Source organism: Nomascus leucogenys, chromosome 17 (genome assembly GCF_006542625.1).
Source record: "Nomascus leucogenys isolate Asia chromosome 17, Asia_NLE_v1, whole genome shotgun sequence".
Classification (NCBI taxonomy): domain Eukaryota; kingdom Metazoa; phylum Chordata; class Mammalia; order Primates; family Hylobatidae; genus Nomascus; species Nomascus leucogenys.
The window spans coordinates 82,270,365-82,287,899 of record NC_044397.1 but is presented as its reverse complement, the minus strand read 5'-3'; the positions used below and the strand labels follow the sequence as shown (position 1 = coordinate 82,287,899).

The following is a 17,535-nucleotide window of genomic DNA, read 5'->3' as shown; positions in this document are numbered from 1 at the left end:
CCCCCATGCACTGGATCTCCTGTTAGCCCACACAGCGTCCTGTCTCCCATCTCAAAACAAACCCTCTCTCGGCCGGGTGCGGTGGCTCACGCTTGTAATCCCAGCACTTTGGGAGGCCGAGGCGGGTGGATCACGAGGTCAGGAGATCGAGACCACGGTGAAACCCTGTCTCTACTAAAAATACAAAAAATTAGCCGGGCGTGGTGGCGGGCGCCTGTAGTCCCAGTTACTCGGAGAGGCTGAGGCAGGAGAATGGCGTGAACCTGGGAGGCGGAGCTTGCAGTGAGCTGAGATTGCGCCACTGCACTCCAGCCTGGGTGACAGAGCGAGACTCCGTCTCAAAAAAAAAAAAAAAAAAAAAAAAAAAAACCCTCTCTCTTTTTTTTTTGTTTTTGTTTTGTTTTGAGACAGGGTCTCACTCTGCCGCCCAGGCTGGAGTGCAGTGGCGCGATCTCAGCTCATTGCAACCTCTGCCTTCTGGGTTCAAGCAATTAACTTGCCTCGGTCTCCCGAGTAGCTGGGATTACAAGTGCGCACCACCACACCCAGCTAATTTTTGTATTTTTTGTGGAGATGGGGTTTCACCATGTTAGCCAGGCTGGTCTCAAACTACTGACCTCAAATGATCTGCCCACCTCGGCCTCTCAAAGTGCTGGGATTACAGGTGTGAGCCACCATGCCCAGCCCAAACCCTCTCTTGACCTCACCTCCCCTTATAGCTACAGCCCCACTTTTTTTGCTATTCTTTTTATTTTATTTTAGAGACAGGGTCTCGCTTTGTTGCCCAGGCTGGAGTACAGTGGCACAATCATAGCTCACTGCAGCCTCCAACTCCCGGGCTCAAGCGATCGTCCCACCTTAACCTCTGGAGTAGCTGGGACTACAGGTGGGCACCACCACATCTGGCTAATTTTTTTTATTTTATTTTTTGTACAGGTGGAGTCTCGCTGTGTTGCCCAGGCTGATCTCAAACTCCTGGCCTCAAACAGTCCTCCCACCTTGCCCTCCCAAAGTGCTGGGATTACAGGCATGAGCCAGAGTGCCAGGTCAAGAATGTTTTTAATGATTAACCATGGAATTTAAGCTGGCTAAGGAAGAAATGAGGGGATGGGAGGTGAGGGGGAGTAAAAAATGAAAGGGACAATGGATGGGAGATCACAGTGGGTTGGAAGGATCGTGGGAGTCGGGCACTGGAGGGAATGAGGTGGAAAGAGAAAGTGATGGGTGGAGAGTGAGTGTGTGAAATTGAGGTTCCGAAGAGGCTGCTGTTATTGAAACAAGGTCTGGGTTTGACTATGAGAGGGAGAGGTTGGGGAAGGATAAAGTCACTAGAGGGAGGTCAGGGAACAGAGAGGTTGGGGCTGTGGAAGAACTATCTATCTGGTTATAGAAATCACTGAGAATGATGCTAAGAGCAGCGGGAGTGGCCGAGAACCCAGAGCTAAAATTAGGGAGAAGAGAGGAGTCATGATCTGGGTCAGCAGATGATGCACGAGGCAGGGTAGTGATGAGATTCGTCGCTGGGGGTTTTGGGGAGGGTGGAGAGAGAATGGTCAGGAAGCAGCTCCCAGGAGCACAGAGACCTCCCCACTTGGAAGGCCCACAGGAGAGCTGGGTTCCAGTTAGAGCAAGAAGGTGGTAGGAATGTTCAGAGAAGTAACTGAGGCAAGAAGAGATTTTGCTGAAGATAGGTCATGGGTTCCAAAGGTCACAGTAGTTGGAACACATTGGGGTATGGGGTAGAAATTGTTTCTTCCACAGTGGCTTTCCTTGTGGGTCTGTAACCCAACCCAGGTTTGGCCACTCGACATTCGAAAGCCAAACTCAGGTCAGGCGTGGTGGCTCATGCCTGAAATCCCAGCATTTTGGGAAGCTGAGACAGGTGGATCACTTGAGGTCAGGAGTTCGAGACCAGCCGGCCAACATGGTGAAACCCCATCTCTACTACAGAAATTACTGGCTCGGTGTGGTGGCACACACCTATAATTCCAGCTACTTGGGAGGCTGAGGCAGGAGAATCGCTTGAACCCGGGAGGCGGAGGTCGCAGTGAGCTGAGATTGTGCCACTGCACTCCAGCCTGGGCAAGAGTAAGACTCAGTTTCAGAAAAGAAAGCCAAACTTGGGCTGGGCGCGGTGGCTCAAGCCTATAATCCCAGCACTTTGGGAGGCCGAGGTGGGTGGATCACCTGAGGTCTGGAGTTCGACACCAGCCTGGCCAACATGGTGAAACTCTGTCTCTCCTAAAGATACAAAAATTAGCCAGGTGTGGTGGTGCATTCCTGTAGTCCCAGCTACTCGGGAGGCTGAGGCAGGAGAATCACTTGAACCTGGGAGACAGAGGTTCCAGCCTGAGTGACAGAGTGAGGCTGCCTCAAAAAAAAAAAAAAAAATAGAAAGCCAAACTCAAGAGAGATGACAGTTGGTGGGAGGCAAAGCAAGTTTATTTGGAGAGCCAGCAAACCGAGAACACAGTGGACTATGTGTTCATCCTAAAGTACCATCTTAAATCAGTACAATTTTATTTTTTAAGGGCAGAGGGAAGAGAAGGGCATTGTGATCAAGAGGTGACCAACAGGCCAGGCGCAGTGGCTCATACCAATTCCAGCACTTTGGGAGGCTGAGGCAGGAGGATCACTTGAACCCAGGAATTCAAGACCAGCCAGGGCAATGTAGTGAGACCCCGTCTCTACAAAACAATAAATAAATAAACTAGCTGGGCATAGTGGCATGCATCTATAGTCCCAGCTACTTGGGAGGCTGAGGCAGGAGGATCACTCGAGCCCAGGAGGTAGAGGCTATAGTCCTGGTTTCTAGCTCCACAAAAAAGTAATAATAATAAAAATAAGGAGGTGACCACTGCAGACATCTGAGTGCCAGCTAGGGTCCAAGGAGGTTGGTGACTTCTTTGTCCTTGGTTGGGTCACAATGCTCCTATAAATCTTTGAAAAAACAGGCCGGGTGCGGTGGCTCATGCCTGTAATCCCAGCACTTTGAGAGGCTGAAGCGGGTGGATCACAAAGTCAGGAGTTCGAGACCAGCCTGGCCAAAATGGTGAAACCCTGTCTCTACTAAAAATACAAAAATTAGTTGGGCGTGGTGGGGGGGCGCCTGTAGTCCCAGCTACTCGGGAGGCTGAGGCAGGAGAATCGCTTGAACCCAGGAGGCGGAGGTTGCAATGAGCCAAGATCGTGCCACTGCACACTCTAGCCTGGGCAACAGAGCAAGACTCTGTCTCAAAAAAAAAAAAAATCTGTGACAAAACATAGTTGTTTACATACTTCTTTAATCCCAGAGTTAGTTTTAAAAACTACATGATTGCTGTTTTTGCATATTATCTCAGCGGTCTAAAATTAACCTAGCCTATGGGCAGGAATGGGTAAAGTCCCCTTAAACAAAAATGGGGTTAGTTATGTTAGTTCTTTTGCCATTTCACTGGCATATACGTGAAGCGCTTAGCCTGACACAAGTGAACGCCAGACGGAAGCCGTGATCAGCGGTCCTGATGAGGGTCAGAGTCAGACCAGGGGTCTTTTACCCAAGTTGGGAAGATGGGGAGAGGCCCAGGATCAGAGAGGGAAATGGGTCCCTGGTTGCCCATGGACCTAATTGGGTCTCTCCAGCAGTAGGGGCCTTGCGCCCTGGGAGGCAAGGTAGGGAGGGGGTGGCCTGGCTTCGCTGACCCGCCTACCGACCCCTCTCGACCTGCAGGACTCCGGCTGCTGGAGATGGGCGCCCGGCTCTCGCGGCGACGGCTGCCGGCGGACCCGTCCCTGGCCCTGGACGCTCTGCCCCCGGAGCTGCTGGTGCAGGTGCTGAGCCATGTGCCGCCACGCGCCTTGGTCACGCGATGCCGCCCAGTGTGCCGCGCCTGGCGCGACATAGTGGACGGGCCCACCGTGTGGCTGCTGCAGCTGGCCCGCGACCGCAGCGCCGAGGGCCGCGCACTCTATGCAGTGGCCCAACGCTGCCTGCCCAGCAACGAAGACAAGGAGGAGTTTCCGCTGTGCGCCCTGGCGCGCTACTGTCTGCGCGCGCCCTTAGGCCGCAATCTCATCTTCAACTCCTGCGGAGAGCGTGGGTGACGGGCGCAGGGCCCAGGAGGCTGGGGGGGGCGGGGTGAGCGAGGCAGGGGCGGGGCCGGGACAGAATCTGAGAGACAGCCAATGGGCAAGGCCGCTGGATGAGCCAGGGGGCGGGGCCGAGGGACGCAGTGCCCGGGCGGTAGGCCCGGTGGGCGGGGCAAGGCAGGAAGACCCTGGCTGGGCCAGGGGAGAAAGCAAGTAGTTTGATATGCAGAGGGGATGCATAACAGGACAGGGGCCAGGCGCGGTGGGAATGGCAACGCTTTGGGAGGCCAAAGCAGTAGGATCGCTTAAGCCCAGGAGTTGGAGGCTGCAGTGAGCTATGATCGTGCCATTGCACTACAGCCTGGGTAACTGAGATCTTGCCTCAAAAAAAAAAAGGGTGGGGCACAGTAGCTCACGCCTGTAATCCCAGCATTTTGGGAGGCTATGGTGGGAGGATCGCTTGAGGCCAGGAGTGCGAGACCAGCCTGAACAACAAAGTGAGACTCTGTCTCTAAAAAATTTAAAAATTAGGCCGGGCGCAGTGGCTCACGCCTGTAATCCCAGCACTTTGGGAGGCCGAGGCGGGCGGATCACCTGAGGTCAGGAATTCGAGACCAGCATGGCCAACATGGTGAAACCTCGCCTGTACTAAAAATACAAAAATTAACTGGGTGCGGTGACAGGCACCTGCAATCCCAGCTACTCAGGAGGCTGAGTCAGGAGAATCTCTTGAACCCGGGAGGCAGAGGTTGCAGTGAGCTGAGATCATGCCATTGCACTCCAGCCTGGGGGACAAGAGGGAGACATCTCAAAAAAAAAAAAAGTTAAAAAAAAAATTTAAAAATTAGGCCAGGCACGGTGGCTCACGCTTGTAATCCCAGCACTTTGGGAGGCCCAGGCAGGCAGATCACTTGAGGTCAGGAGTTCGAGACCAGTCTGACCAACATGGTGAAACCCCATCTCTACTAAAATACAAAATTAGCTGGGTGTGATGGTGTATGCCTGTAATCCCAGCTACTTGGGAGGCTGAGGCAGAAAAATTGCTTGAACCTGGGAGGCAGAGGTTACAGTGAGCTGAGATCATGCCATTGCACTCCAGCCTGGGCAGCAAGATCAAAACTCCGTCTCAAAAAAAAATAATAAATTAAAAAATTGAATTAGCCAGGCGTGGTGGCATACATCTGTGGTCCTAACTACTCTGGAGGCTGATATGGGAGGATTGCCTGAGCCCAGGAGTTTGAGGCTGCAGTGAGCTATGATGGAGCCACTGCACTCCAGCCTGGGCGACAGAGTGAGACCCTGTCTCTCTCTGTCTCACGCACACACACACACACACACATAATGAAGAGCAGGAGTGAAGGAGAAAGAGCAAGTAAGGGTGGCTGAAGAGAAGCTGAGTGCATGGGCAAGGCCGAGAGTCGCAGTTGTGGGGTAGGACCAGGAATACAGGATAATGGGAGGAAGAGTCAGTAGGAGAAGCCAGGGGGGATTGGAGCTCAAGAGGGAGGGGCTGGTGGACAACAGAAGCTGGGTGGTTGTGGGGTCTCTGCTGGGCAGGCTGGCAGGTGAACCATATGTTCAACTCTTGTTTTCCCACAGAGGGCTTCAGAGGCTGGGAGGTGGAGCATGGCGGGAACGGCTGGGCCATAGAAAAGAACCTAACACCGGTGCCTGGGGCTGCTTCGCAGACCTGCTTTGTGACATCTTTTGAGTGAGTGGCCCAAGTGAGAGGCCCCGATCCCTGAGGCAAGGGCCCCAAAGAGAGAAAGGGACCCTACCCCCCACACGGTCCTCATCGTCACCTTCGCCCTCTCCTTCCCCCATTTATTTATTCATTGATTCATTCCATCAATCAACAAATACTTGTTGAGGGTACTGTTTTATGTGCCAGAGATACAAGGAAAAATCAGGAAGGTTAGCAACCACAGGCAACAATGCTCTGTGCAACATCGCCTGCAGTTTGTGAGACAGCAGCTGGACCGCTTTGATCTAAAGACAGGGTTTTGGGCCGGGCACGGTGGCTCTCGCCTGTAATCCCAGCACTTTGGGAGGCCGAGGCGGGCAGATCAATTTAGGTCAGGAGTGCGAGACCAGCCTGGCCAACAGGGGGAAACCCTGTCACCACTAAAAAGACAAAAATTAGCTGGACGTGATGGCATGCACCTATAGTCCCAGCTACTCGGGAGGCTGAGGCAGGAGAATCGCTTGAACCCAGGAGGCAAATGTTGCAGTAAGCCGAGATTGCGCTACTGCACTCCAGCCTGGGCGATAGAGTGAGATTCTGTCTCAAAAAAAAAAAAAAAAAAAAAAAGTGAACATGGCAGATTAGCATCCAAGATGGAGTCACTTTTGCCTCCACAAGGAGTTACTCTGTACTAGACACTTTACATATAATTCTGGCAACAACCCTGTGACATAGATACTATTATTGCCCCCACTTTATAATAGGAAACTGAAGGCTGGGCATGGTGGCTCATGCCTGTAATCCCAGCACATGGGGAGGCCGATGTGGGAGGATCTCTTGAACCCAGGAGTTCGAGGTTGCAGTGAGCCTAGGATCATGCCACTGCACTCCAGCCTGGCAACAGAATAAGACCTTGACTCAAAAGAAAACAAATGAGAAGGAATCTGTTCCCCATAGAATGATGGTGCCACCTCTATGGTTTATGAAGTTTCTATGCATACCTACATCTGTCCCTGGCACTCTGTTTTTTTTGTTTTTGTTTTCTGAGATAGAGTCTCGTTTTGTTGCCCAGGCTAGAGTGCAGTGGCACAATCTTGGCTCGCTGCAGCCTCTGCCTCCTGGGTTCCAGTGATTCTCCTGCCTCAGCCTCCCTAATAGCTGGGACTACACGGGTACGCCACCATGCCTGGCTAATTTTTGTATTTTTTGTAGAGAAGAGGTTTCACCATATTGACCAGGCTTGTCTCTAACTCCTGACCTCTGGTGATCCGCCTGCCTCAGGCTCTCAAAGTGCTGGGATTACAGGTCTAAGCCACCGCGCTCGGCCAGTTCCTGGCACTTTGTTCTATTCCATTGCATTACTTACCTGTCTTTCCACCAATACTGCACAATTTATGTTATTATGGCACATTCTAGTTTGAGGAGAAGGACTGTTCACCAAGTTGTAGGCAGGAGCCCCTGAGCTAGTAACAGGAAAGGAACATTACCATCCCTAGACTACTAGAGGTGAGGGGAGGAAACAGTTACTGAAAAATGAGGAGAGAGTGCTATGGAGCTTTGCTTTTTCCTTGGGGGACAAGGCAGTCCCTTGAGAAGGACCTAAGAGGATAAATACCCGGATTTTAGTCGCCTCTTTCACTTCCATCCCCTGCTGGAGCATCCCATTGGCTGATCCAACAGGAAGCAACAGGTGACAGAGACCAGGCCATCCAGCTTTAGACCCGGGGCCCTCGCACTTTAGGAGGCCACAGAGCTCCCCACTCACATGTCTAGTATGTGGCCTTCATTGTAGTCATGTCCTGCCCCACAAAGATGAGGGTCAGGCTTTCAGAGAGGTCAGCTGCCTGGAGCCCACAGCAGGGTGGAGAATGGCAAAGGGAATCCAAGAGGCTAAGGAGAGACGTATAGCCCATCATACATCTTCAGGTCTGCTAGAGCAAACCCTGAGGGCTGCTTTAGAGAGGGTTATCAAGGGAGGCTTCTTGGAGAAGGTGGTTTTTGACTGTGACTTGAATGCCAGGACTGTTTGCCCTGCCCCCTGCCATCTCTCCTTCCTAGATGGTGCTCCAAGAGGCAGCTTGTGGACCTGGTGATGGAAGGGGTGTGGCAGGAGCTGCTGGACAGCGCCCAGATTGAGATCTGTGTGGCTGACTGGTGAGTGAGGAGCGGCACCCTGCCCCAGAGCGGCAGCAGGCTTGGCAGCGGCTCTGCAGCAGGGGCTCATTTCCTGCCCCATCAACCCCACAGGTAGCGGCTGTCACTGTGCACCCTTTGTGATGAGGCTGAGAGGGGAAGTGATGCAGAGCCAGGGAGGGTAGAGCTTTGGAGAAGCCAGAGCCCCCACTCTGCACTCCTGCCCACCCTCATCCCAGCAGGCTGGGGTGGCCCACAGGGGGCCACTGACAGGCTTGATACCTCTCTGAAACGAGACACCTCCCCTGACCCCCTTGTGGATGCCCAGGGTCTCTGAAGGGGTGGGAGCATGGTGCCCTGTGAGCTGAGGCTCAGGGAGCATAGTTGGGACAGGACTGGCTTCAGAGCCTGCAGGCTTAGGATGAATGCCTTCTTCCCAAAACACCCAGGTTCTGCCCCAAAGCATTCCAGCTCCTCCTTCAGGCTGTGGCTCTTCCACAGAAAATCTGGTCTCTTCCCTGGGGCTCTGGCTCCTCCCTGAAGTCATCAGGCACCTGCCCTGCATTGTGGTTCTTCCCCAGAGCATCCTTGCCCGTCCCCCAACTACCCACCCAAAAGCCTCCAGAATCAACCCCAGGACCACCCAGGCTTCTCCCCCAGGACCATCTAGGCTCCTCCCCCAGGACCACCCAGGCCCCACCCCAGGACCACGCAGGCTCCTCCCCCAGGTTCTGGCTACACCCCAGGATCACCCAGACTCCTCCCCCAGGACCACCCAGGCCCCTCCCCCAGGCTCTGGCTCCACCCCAGGGTCACCCAGGCTTCTCCTCCAGGTTCTGGTTCCACCCCAGGACCACCCAGGCTCTTCCCCCAGGTTCTGGCTCCACCCCAGAACCACCAAGGCTCCTCCCCTAGAGGTTCCCAGGCCAGGACGTCTCCAAATGTGGTCCAGATGTGCAGGACCCTCATCAAGATGCAGCCAGCCCTCAGCCTCCCACCCCGAAACCCAGAAAGCTGGCTGGGTGACAGGGGCATAGAGGCTGACTGCTGCCTGGCAGGTGGGGCGCTCGGGAGAACTGCGGCTGCGTCTACCAGCTCCGGGTCCGCCTTCTGGACGTGTATGAAAAGGAAGTGGTCAAGTTCTCAGCCTCACCTGACCCGGTCCTTCAGTGGACTGAGAGGGGCTGCCGACAGGTGGGTCCAGACTACCTTCCAGCTCCCCTCTGACCTGCTAAAGCCACTCGTCTGCTCGGTTTCCCTTCTGTCTCCGCTGGATATCTATAATCATAACAGCTAAGAAGTATTGAGCCCTTCTTACATCCCCAGCTCTGTGTCAAGAGGCTTACATTCATTTCATTAGCACAACCCCTTAATGTTCAACAAACACTGATTGAGCACCTACTGTGTGCTGGGCACCGCTCTATGTGTTGGAAATGCAGCGGTGAAGCAAAATCCTATCTCCATTCTAGAGTTGAGGAAACAGAGGCACAGGGAGGTTATATGGCCCAGTGCAGAGCTGGACTCAAGCCCAGTCTGGCCCTAAGACTATGCTGTCTTGATCCTCACACCTCAGTTACCACAGTAAATGTTTCGGCTGGGCACAGTGGCTCATACCTGTAATCCCACCACTTTGGGAGGCCAAGATGGGAGGACAGCTTGAGGGCAGGAGTTTGAGGCCAGCCTGGGCAATATAGCGAGACCCCCATCTCTACAAAGAAATTAAAAATTAGATGGGCATGGTGACTTGCACCTGCAGTCTCAGCTACTCAGAAGGCTGAGGTGGGAGGATGGTTGGAGCCCAGTTGGTCCCACTGCACTCCAGCCAGGGCAACAGACTGAGACCATAACTAAAAATAATAATAATAATGAGTCAGATCACAAGTCTCCCTGCTTGTAATGCTCCTGTGGCTACATCTCACAGTAAAAGCCAAAGTTATGCAGCCACGGAAAAGAAATGAAGCACCAATTCACACTGCAACGTGGATAAACTTTGAAAACATGATGCTGAAAGAGGCCAGACATGAAATGACAAATACTGTATGATTCCACATATATGAAATGTACACTAAGAAGATTGGTGACTGCCAGGGGCTGGGGGAGGGAGGACTTGGAAGTGACAGCTCATGGATGCAGAGTTTTTTCCTGGGGTGATGGGAATTAGGTAGTGGTGATGGCCACATAACATCATGAATCAACTAAAAACCACTGAATTGTACACTTTAAAAAGTGAATTTTGGGCCGGGTGTGGTGGCTCATGCCTGTAATCCCAGCACTTTGGGAGGTCAAGGCGGACGGATCACTTGAGGCCAGGAGTTCAAGACCAGCCTGCCAACATGGTGAAACCCCGTCTCTACTAAAAATACACAAATTAGCCAGGCACGGTGGTGGGCGCCTGTAATCCCAGCTTCTGGGGAGACTGAGGCAGGAGAATTTATTGAACCGGGGAAGGTGGAGGTTGCAGTGAGCTAAGATCATGCCACTGCACTCCAGCCTGGGCAATGGAGCGAGTCTTGGCCTCAAAATAAATAAATAAAATAAAATGGTAAATTTTGGCTGGGCGCAGTGGCTCACGCCTGTAATCCCAGCACTTTGGAAGACCAAGGCGGGTGGATCACCTGAGGTCAGGAGTTCAAGACCAGCCTGACCAACATGGAGAAACCCCATCTCTACTAAAAATACAAAAATTAGCCGGGCGTGGTTGTGCGTGCCTGTAATCCCAGCTACGCGGGAGGCTGAGACAGGAGAATCGCTTGAACCTGCGAGGTGGAGGTTGCATTGAGCCGAGATCATGCCACTGTACTCCAGCCTGGGCGACAGAGTGAGACTCCATCTCAAAAATAAATAAATAAATAAAATTTTGCTTTAGGAAAACTTTATCTCGACTTTTTTAAATTGAGAAAAAAAAAAGCCAAAGTCCTCCTGTGGCCCACAAGGCCATGATCTGCCCATGACCTCCCTGACCCCTCTCTTACTTCTCCCCTCACTCAGCTCCAGGCATTCTCCCACCTCAGGGCCGTTCCCGCTGCCTGGGACACCCTCCCTCCAGAGCCCCTCCTGGCTCCCTCCCCTCCTTCAGGTGTCACCTCTGTGGGGCCTTTGCTAACTCACTCTACTCACATTCCTGCCACCTTCCTGGCAGAATGCCCCTGGCCCCTCATCCCCACCTATCTCCAGCGTCCGGGCCCCCTGCTAGAATGGCAGTTCCATTCTAGGAAAAGGGCTGGGTCCTTTTCCGGCTTTATTCACTGCTCCATCCCCAGCACCTAGTGCAGGACTGGCACCTCGTCAGTCCTTTGGGCCTATCTGTTGAGGTGGAGGAAGAGAAGGGGCCCACAGGCCCTCAGCCTCTCACTCCCCTTCCCCCTGCAGGTCTCCCACGTCTTCACCAACTTTGGCAAGGGCATCCGCTACGTATCTTTTGAGCAGTACGGGAGAGACGTGAGTTCCTGGGTGGGGCACTATGGCGCCCTTGTGACCCACTCCAGCGTGAGGGTCAGGATCCGTCTGTCCTAGCGACTGGACTACTGCCTGACGTTGTCAAGTCAAGACCAGCCTTGCAGCGGGTGCGGTGGCTCACACCTGTGGAATCCCAGCACTTCAGGAGGCCGAGGTAGGAGGATCACTGGAGCTCGGGAGTTCAAGACCAGCCTGGGCAACATAGTGAGACCCTGTCTCCACAAATAATTTTTAAAAAATTAGCCAGGCATGGTGGTGCCGCCTGTAGTGCCAGCTACTCAGGAGGCTTGGGTGGGAGGATTGCCTGAGACCAGGAGGTCGAGGCTGCAGTGAGCTGTGATTTCACCACTGCACTCCAGCCTGGGTGAGAAAGCAAGACCCTGTATCAAAGAAAAAAAAAAAGACCAGCCTTGCAGCCAGAAGCCAGAGGATACCCAGGGACAGTAGGGGTCCCACGTGGCTGGTTCTCAGCACACCTTCCATGAACCCGCTTGCTGCTGGTGGCCATCATGCTGTGTGACAAATCAGGCTGTTCACAGGCTTCCTCAGCCCCCCCAAAAGAAGGGTGTCAGGAAAGAGACATTTAGTTCATTTGCCTGCAAATTGTCTTCTCCTGCAAGGATCTCGGTAGACTCAGTCACAAAACAAAGGCTAAACCAGGATTTGTAAGAGAGGGGGAAGGCCGCTGACACAGGGAGCAGAGACCTGCCGGCATGTTTTGGGGGTAACAATCATGGGCAGGGAGCAGAGGTCCACTGAGGCAGTCTGTCCTTGAGACCAACAAAGTCATCTGCTGTTTGGGGAATCTCTGGTGTTGGGAACAGGCCCCCAAATCTGGCCATAAACTGTCCCCAAAACTGGCCATAAGCAAAATCTCTGCAGCACTGTGACATGTTCGTGATGGTCACGACCGCCACGCTGAAGACTGTGGGTTTACTGGAATGAGGGCAAGGAACACCTGGCCCACCCAGGGCGGAAAACCGCTTAAAGGCGTTCCTGAACCACAAACAATAGCATGAGCAATCTGTGCCTTAAGGACATGTTCCTGCTGCAGATAACTAGCCAGACCCATCCCTTTATTTCAGCCCATCCCTTTATTTCCTGTAATAAATGCTTTTAGTTAATCTATAATCTATAGAAACAATGCTTACCACTGGCTTGCTGTCAATAAATATGTGGGTAAATCTCTGTTCGAGGCTCTCAGCTCTGAAGGCTGTGAGACCTGATTTCCCACTCCACACCCTATATTTCTGCATGTGTGTGTGTCTTTAATTCCTCTAGCACCGCTGGGTTAGGGTCTCCACGACCGAGCTGGTCTCGGCAAGTGGCGCCCATACGTGGGGGCTCAAACCCAGGTCGAAGAGTCACCGGAGTGATGGTTGGAGAACGTGGAACTAAGCAGGAGGACACCCGAGTACTCTTAAGCAGTCCCTGTGGTAAGAAGGGGAGCTCGGAAGCGTCAGGGTAACAATGGGACAAGTGTGGGGTCGTTCATTCCACGTTGGAAACTTTTCACACTGACGATGAGAGGAAGGAGAGTAAAATGAAGTAACGGAAGAGGTAACAGAGCAGATTTGTTTGCCAGTTAAAGCTAAAGCGGCAAAGGAGGAAGAGGTTCATCCCTACCCTTCTGCACCCCCTCCTTAGTGTGAAGAAAAAGAGGGGCCTGACCCTCCAGATCTTTCTTTTCCAGAGGACACTGGGCGGAAAGTAGTTGCCCCAGTGACTGTTCGAGCAGCACCTCGAGCGACTGCTCTCAGTTCCATTCAGGCAGGAATTCAGCAAGCTAGATGAGAGGGTGATTTAGAGGCTTGGCAGTTCCCTATTAGAATACACCCCCCAGATCAACAGGGAAATATTATAGCTACACTTGAGCCTTTTCCTTTTAAATTACTCAAAGAATTTAAACAAGCTATTAATCAGTATGGACCAGGTTCTCCTTTTGTAATGGGACTCTTAAAGAATGTTGCTGTTTCCAGTCAGATGATTCCTCCTGACTGGGATGCTCTTACTTGAGCTTGTCTAACTCCTGCTCAGTTCTTACAATTTAAAACTTGGTGGGCAGATGAAGCTTCCATTCAGGCTCCTCGCAATGCCCAGGCCCAACCTCAAATTGATATAACTGCAGACCAACTTTTGGGGGTCAGCGGCTGCGCTGGTTTAGATGCACAAGTGGTTATGCAGGACGACGCCATAGAGCAGCTTAGAGGAGTGTGCATCAGAGCTTGGGAAAAAATCGCTTCAGGTGGAGAACAATACCCTTCCTTTGGTGCCGTAAAACAGGGACCAAAAGAACTGTACGCAGATTTTATAGCCTGGATACAGGAGTATCTTAAGGTGATTGCAGATTCGGCTGCTCAGGATATAGTGTTGCGGTTATTAGCTTTTGACAATGCTAATCTCGATTGCCAGACTGCTCTGCAACCTATTAGAGGGAAAGCACATTTAGTTGATTATATCAAGGCCTGTGACGGTATCAGAGGTAATCTGCATAAAGCTACTTTGTTGGCACAGGCAATGGCAGGACTGAAAGTGGATAAAGGAAATACCCCATTTCCTGGAGCTCGTTTTAACTGTGGGAAGCATGGGCACACTAAGAAAGAATGTAGAAAAAATCAGCGAGTCAGGTCACCAGATAGGGGAAAAAAGAAAACTGCTGAGCCTGAAATATGTCCAAAATGTAAAAGAAGGAAAACATTGGGCTAATCAGTGTAACTCTAAGTTTGATAAAGATGGGAACCCGACTTCAGGAAATGCCATGAGGGGCCCATCCGGGGCCCCGTTTGAAACCAGGGGCATTTCCGGCTCAGGCCACTCCTTCACCCCTGTACAATGTCTGTCCCCCGCCACAGCCAGTAGTGCCGCAGGAGATTTATGCTGCACAAAAGCTGTGAGCCTTCTGCTTGGGGAATCCCCACAAAAAGTTCCAACAGGGGTCTGTGGACCCTTACCAGCGGGGACGATAGGATTACTTCTAGGGAGGTCTAGTTTAAATTTAAAAGGGGTACAAGTACAAACAGGAGTCACTGATTCAGATTACAATGGGGAAATTCAAATTGTTATATCTCCATCTGTTCCCTGGAAAGCAGAGCCAGGAGAGCACGTGGCACAGCTCCTGATTGTGCCGTTATGTGGAAATGGGGAAAAGTGAAATTAAACGAACAGGAGGATTTGGAACCACAAATAAACACGGCAAAGCAGCTTACTGGGTGAATCAAATTACTGATAAACGTCCTACCTGTGAAATAACTATTCAGGGAAAGAAATTTAAAGGTTTGGTAGATATAGGAGCAGACATTTAAATCATTTCTCTACAGCACTGGCTGTCCATGTGGCCAATTCAACCCGCTCAATTTAACATAGTTGGAGTTGGTAAAGCCCCTGAAGTGTATCAAAGTAGTTATATTTTGCATTGTGAGGGGCCCGATGGACAACCTGGGAGTATTCAACCAATTATAACTTCTGTACCTATAAATTTATGGGGAAGATATTTATACAACAATGGGGAGCACAAGTTCTAATTCCAGAACAATTATATAGCCCTCAAAGTCAACATATGATGCATGAAATGGGGTATGTCCCTGGTATGGGACTAGGAAAAAATTTACAATGTTTGAAGAAACCACTTCAAGCGGAAATACAAAGTTCCCGCCAGGGTTTAGGATATCATTTTTGATGGCGGCCATTGTTAAGCCTCCAGAACCTATACCTTTAAAATGGTTAACAGATAAGCCAATTTGGATAGAACAGTGGCCCCTAAGTAAAGAGAAACTGAAGGCTTTAGAGGACTTCGTTAATGAACAATTAGAAAACGGACACATAGCTCCAACATGTTCCCCTTGGAATTCTCCAATTTTCGTAATTAAGAAAAGAATCAGGTAAATGGAGAATGTTAACTGACTTAAGGGCCATTAATTCAGTTATACAACCTATGGGAGCATCACAGCCAGGATTGCCTTCTCCTGCTATGATTCCAAAAAATTGGCCTTTAATAGTCATAGATTTAAAAGACTGTTTCTTTACTATCCCCTTAGCTGAGAAGGACTGTGAACGGTTTGCATTTACAATTCCTGCAGTAAACAACCTGCAGCCTGCTAAGCATTTTCACTGGAAAGTATTGCCACAAGGCATGTTAAACAGTCCAACAATTTGCCAGACTTATGTAGGACAAGCAATTGAACCTACTCGTTGAAAATTTTCAGTGTTACATTATTCATTATATGGACAATATACTTTGTGCTGCCCCCACTCGAGAAATATTACTCCAATGTTATGATCACTTACAAAATTCGATTTCTCGCGCTGGTTTAATTATAGCTCCTGACAAAATTCAGACTACTACTCCTTACTCCTACGTGGGGACCTTAGTAAATGACACTACCATTGTGCCACAGAAAGTAACCATTTGTAGGAATCAATTGAAAACATTAAATGACCTTCTGTAATCAGTGCACTTATCTGCCACCCCCTCTGATCCTAAAAGACCTTGTGGCCTCATGTTTACAATCAGGAGACCCTCAGGAGGCTGTGTGTTGAGCGCCATGAGGAACTCGGAGACAGCTATGATGCACCAAACAGCTCTCAGGCATGCACCCTTATCAGCGCCATCTGGTCCAGGCTCAGAGTGTAAACCACCTGCCCAAGGTCACCCAGCCAGTAAGTACGGGAGGCAGGGCTTGGAGCAGTGCTGGGCTCCAGAGCCCAGTGATATAAACACAGTTCCAACATCATTGTTTCTTTTCTTGAGACAGAGTCTCACTCTGTCACCCGGGCTGCAGTGCAGTGGTGCTGATCTCGGCTCACTGCAACCTCCACCTCCCAGGTTCACGCGAGTCTCCTGCCTCAGCCTCCTGAGTAACTGAGATTACAGACACATGCTACCACGCTCGGGTAATTTTTGTATTTTTAGTAGAGACGGGGTTTTGCCATGTTGGCCAGGCTGGTCTCAAACTCCTGACCTCAAGTGGTCGGCCCACCTCAGCCTCCCAAAGTGTTGGGATTACAGGCATGAGCCACTGCACCTGGCCCCACTTCTTAACTCTTATGTGGCCAAAAACATGATCAGGTGCAGTCAGTATTATCATCAGTGCCATTTTCCAAGGGAGGAAACCGAGGCTCATAGGGGGAACCAACATAGCCAGGTCTCATAGCAATTATGACGGGGAGCAGGATTTGAGCTCAGGTGAGCCCAGTAATAATTTTATATTATTATATAATATAATGGTGGCTCACACCTATAATCCAGCATGTTGGGAGGCCAAGGTGGAAGGATCTCTTGAGGCCAAGAGTTTGAGACCAGCCTGGACAACAAAGCCAGATTCCCACTCTAAAAAAGTGGAAAAATTAGCCAGGTGTGGTGGCACACACCTGTGGTCCCGACTACTCAGGAGGCTGAGGCGGGAGGCTCTATTGAACCCAGGAGGTCAAGGCTGAAGTAAGCTTTGATCATACCACCGCACTCCAGCCTGGACAACACAGTGAGACTCTGTCTCTCTCTCTCTCTCTACACAAACACACACACGCACGTATAAAATAAAAGAACAGCTCCCATGTGTGGAGCAACACACCCCATTGAATCCTTTCCACACCCCTTCCACATCAACATTACAATTACTGCCACCAGATGTCCATGCTTGAGGGCAGAGTTTATGTGCCCAGAACCCATGGCCTGCAGGAAGGAGACCTGGGCCTCTGTGCCACCTACCTGACTCCTAAGCTTAAAATACAGTAGCCCTCTGCCGGGCGTGGTGGCTCACACCTGTAATCCCAGCACTTTGGGAGGCCAAGGTGGGCAGATCACCTGAGCTCAGGAGTTTGAGACCAGCCTGGCCAAGATGGTGAAACCCTGTCTCTACTAAAAATACAAAAATTAGCCAGGCCTGGTGGCGGGAGCCTATAATCCCAGCTACTCGGGAGGCTGAGGCAGGACAATCACTTGAACCCGGGGGGCAGAGGTTGCAGTGAGCTGAGATCGCGCCACTGCACTCCAGCCTGGGCAACAGAGCGAGACTTTGTCTAAAAAAAAAAAAAAAGAGTAGCCCTCCGTGCGTGTTACGCACATAGAGCATCGAATTTAATCTTCACCAAACCAAACAAGAGATACCACCAATGCAGCTATTTTCTGGAGGAGGAAAGTGAAGCTCAGAGATGTCCGTTGCTACAGCCACACTGAGGGCAAATACTCCACAAGGGGA

At 51.2% G+C, this 17,535-nt stretch overlaps 1 protein-coding gene across 1 annotated transcript in view; it reads left to right on the top strand.

The window, feature by feature from the left end:
• FBXO17 (F-box protein 17) overlaps positions 1–11,730 on the top strand; it is a 33,249-nt gene extending 21,519 nt beyond the window's left edge. Inside the window, exons 2-6 of the mRNA XM_012496836.2 lie at positions 3,710–4,075; positions 5,668–5,779; positions 7,811–7,906; positions 8,944–9,079; positions 11,255–11,730. Of these exons, the coding sequence (XP_012352290.1) occupies positions 3,727–4,075; positions 5,668–5,779; positions 7,811–7,906; positions 8,944–9,079; positions 11,255–11,398 (837 nt within the window). The 5' untranslated portion in view covers positions 3,710–3,726 and the 3' untranslated portion in view covers positions 11,399–11,730. The remainder of the gene's footprint in view (positions 1–3,709; positions 4,076–5,667; positions 5,780–7,810; positions 7,907–8,943; positions 9,080–11,254) is intronic.
• The last annotated feature ends 5,805 nt before the right edge of the window (positions 11,731–17,535 follow it).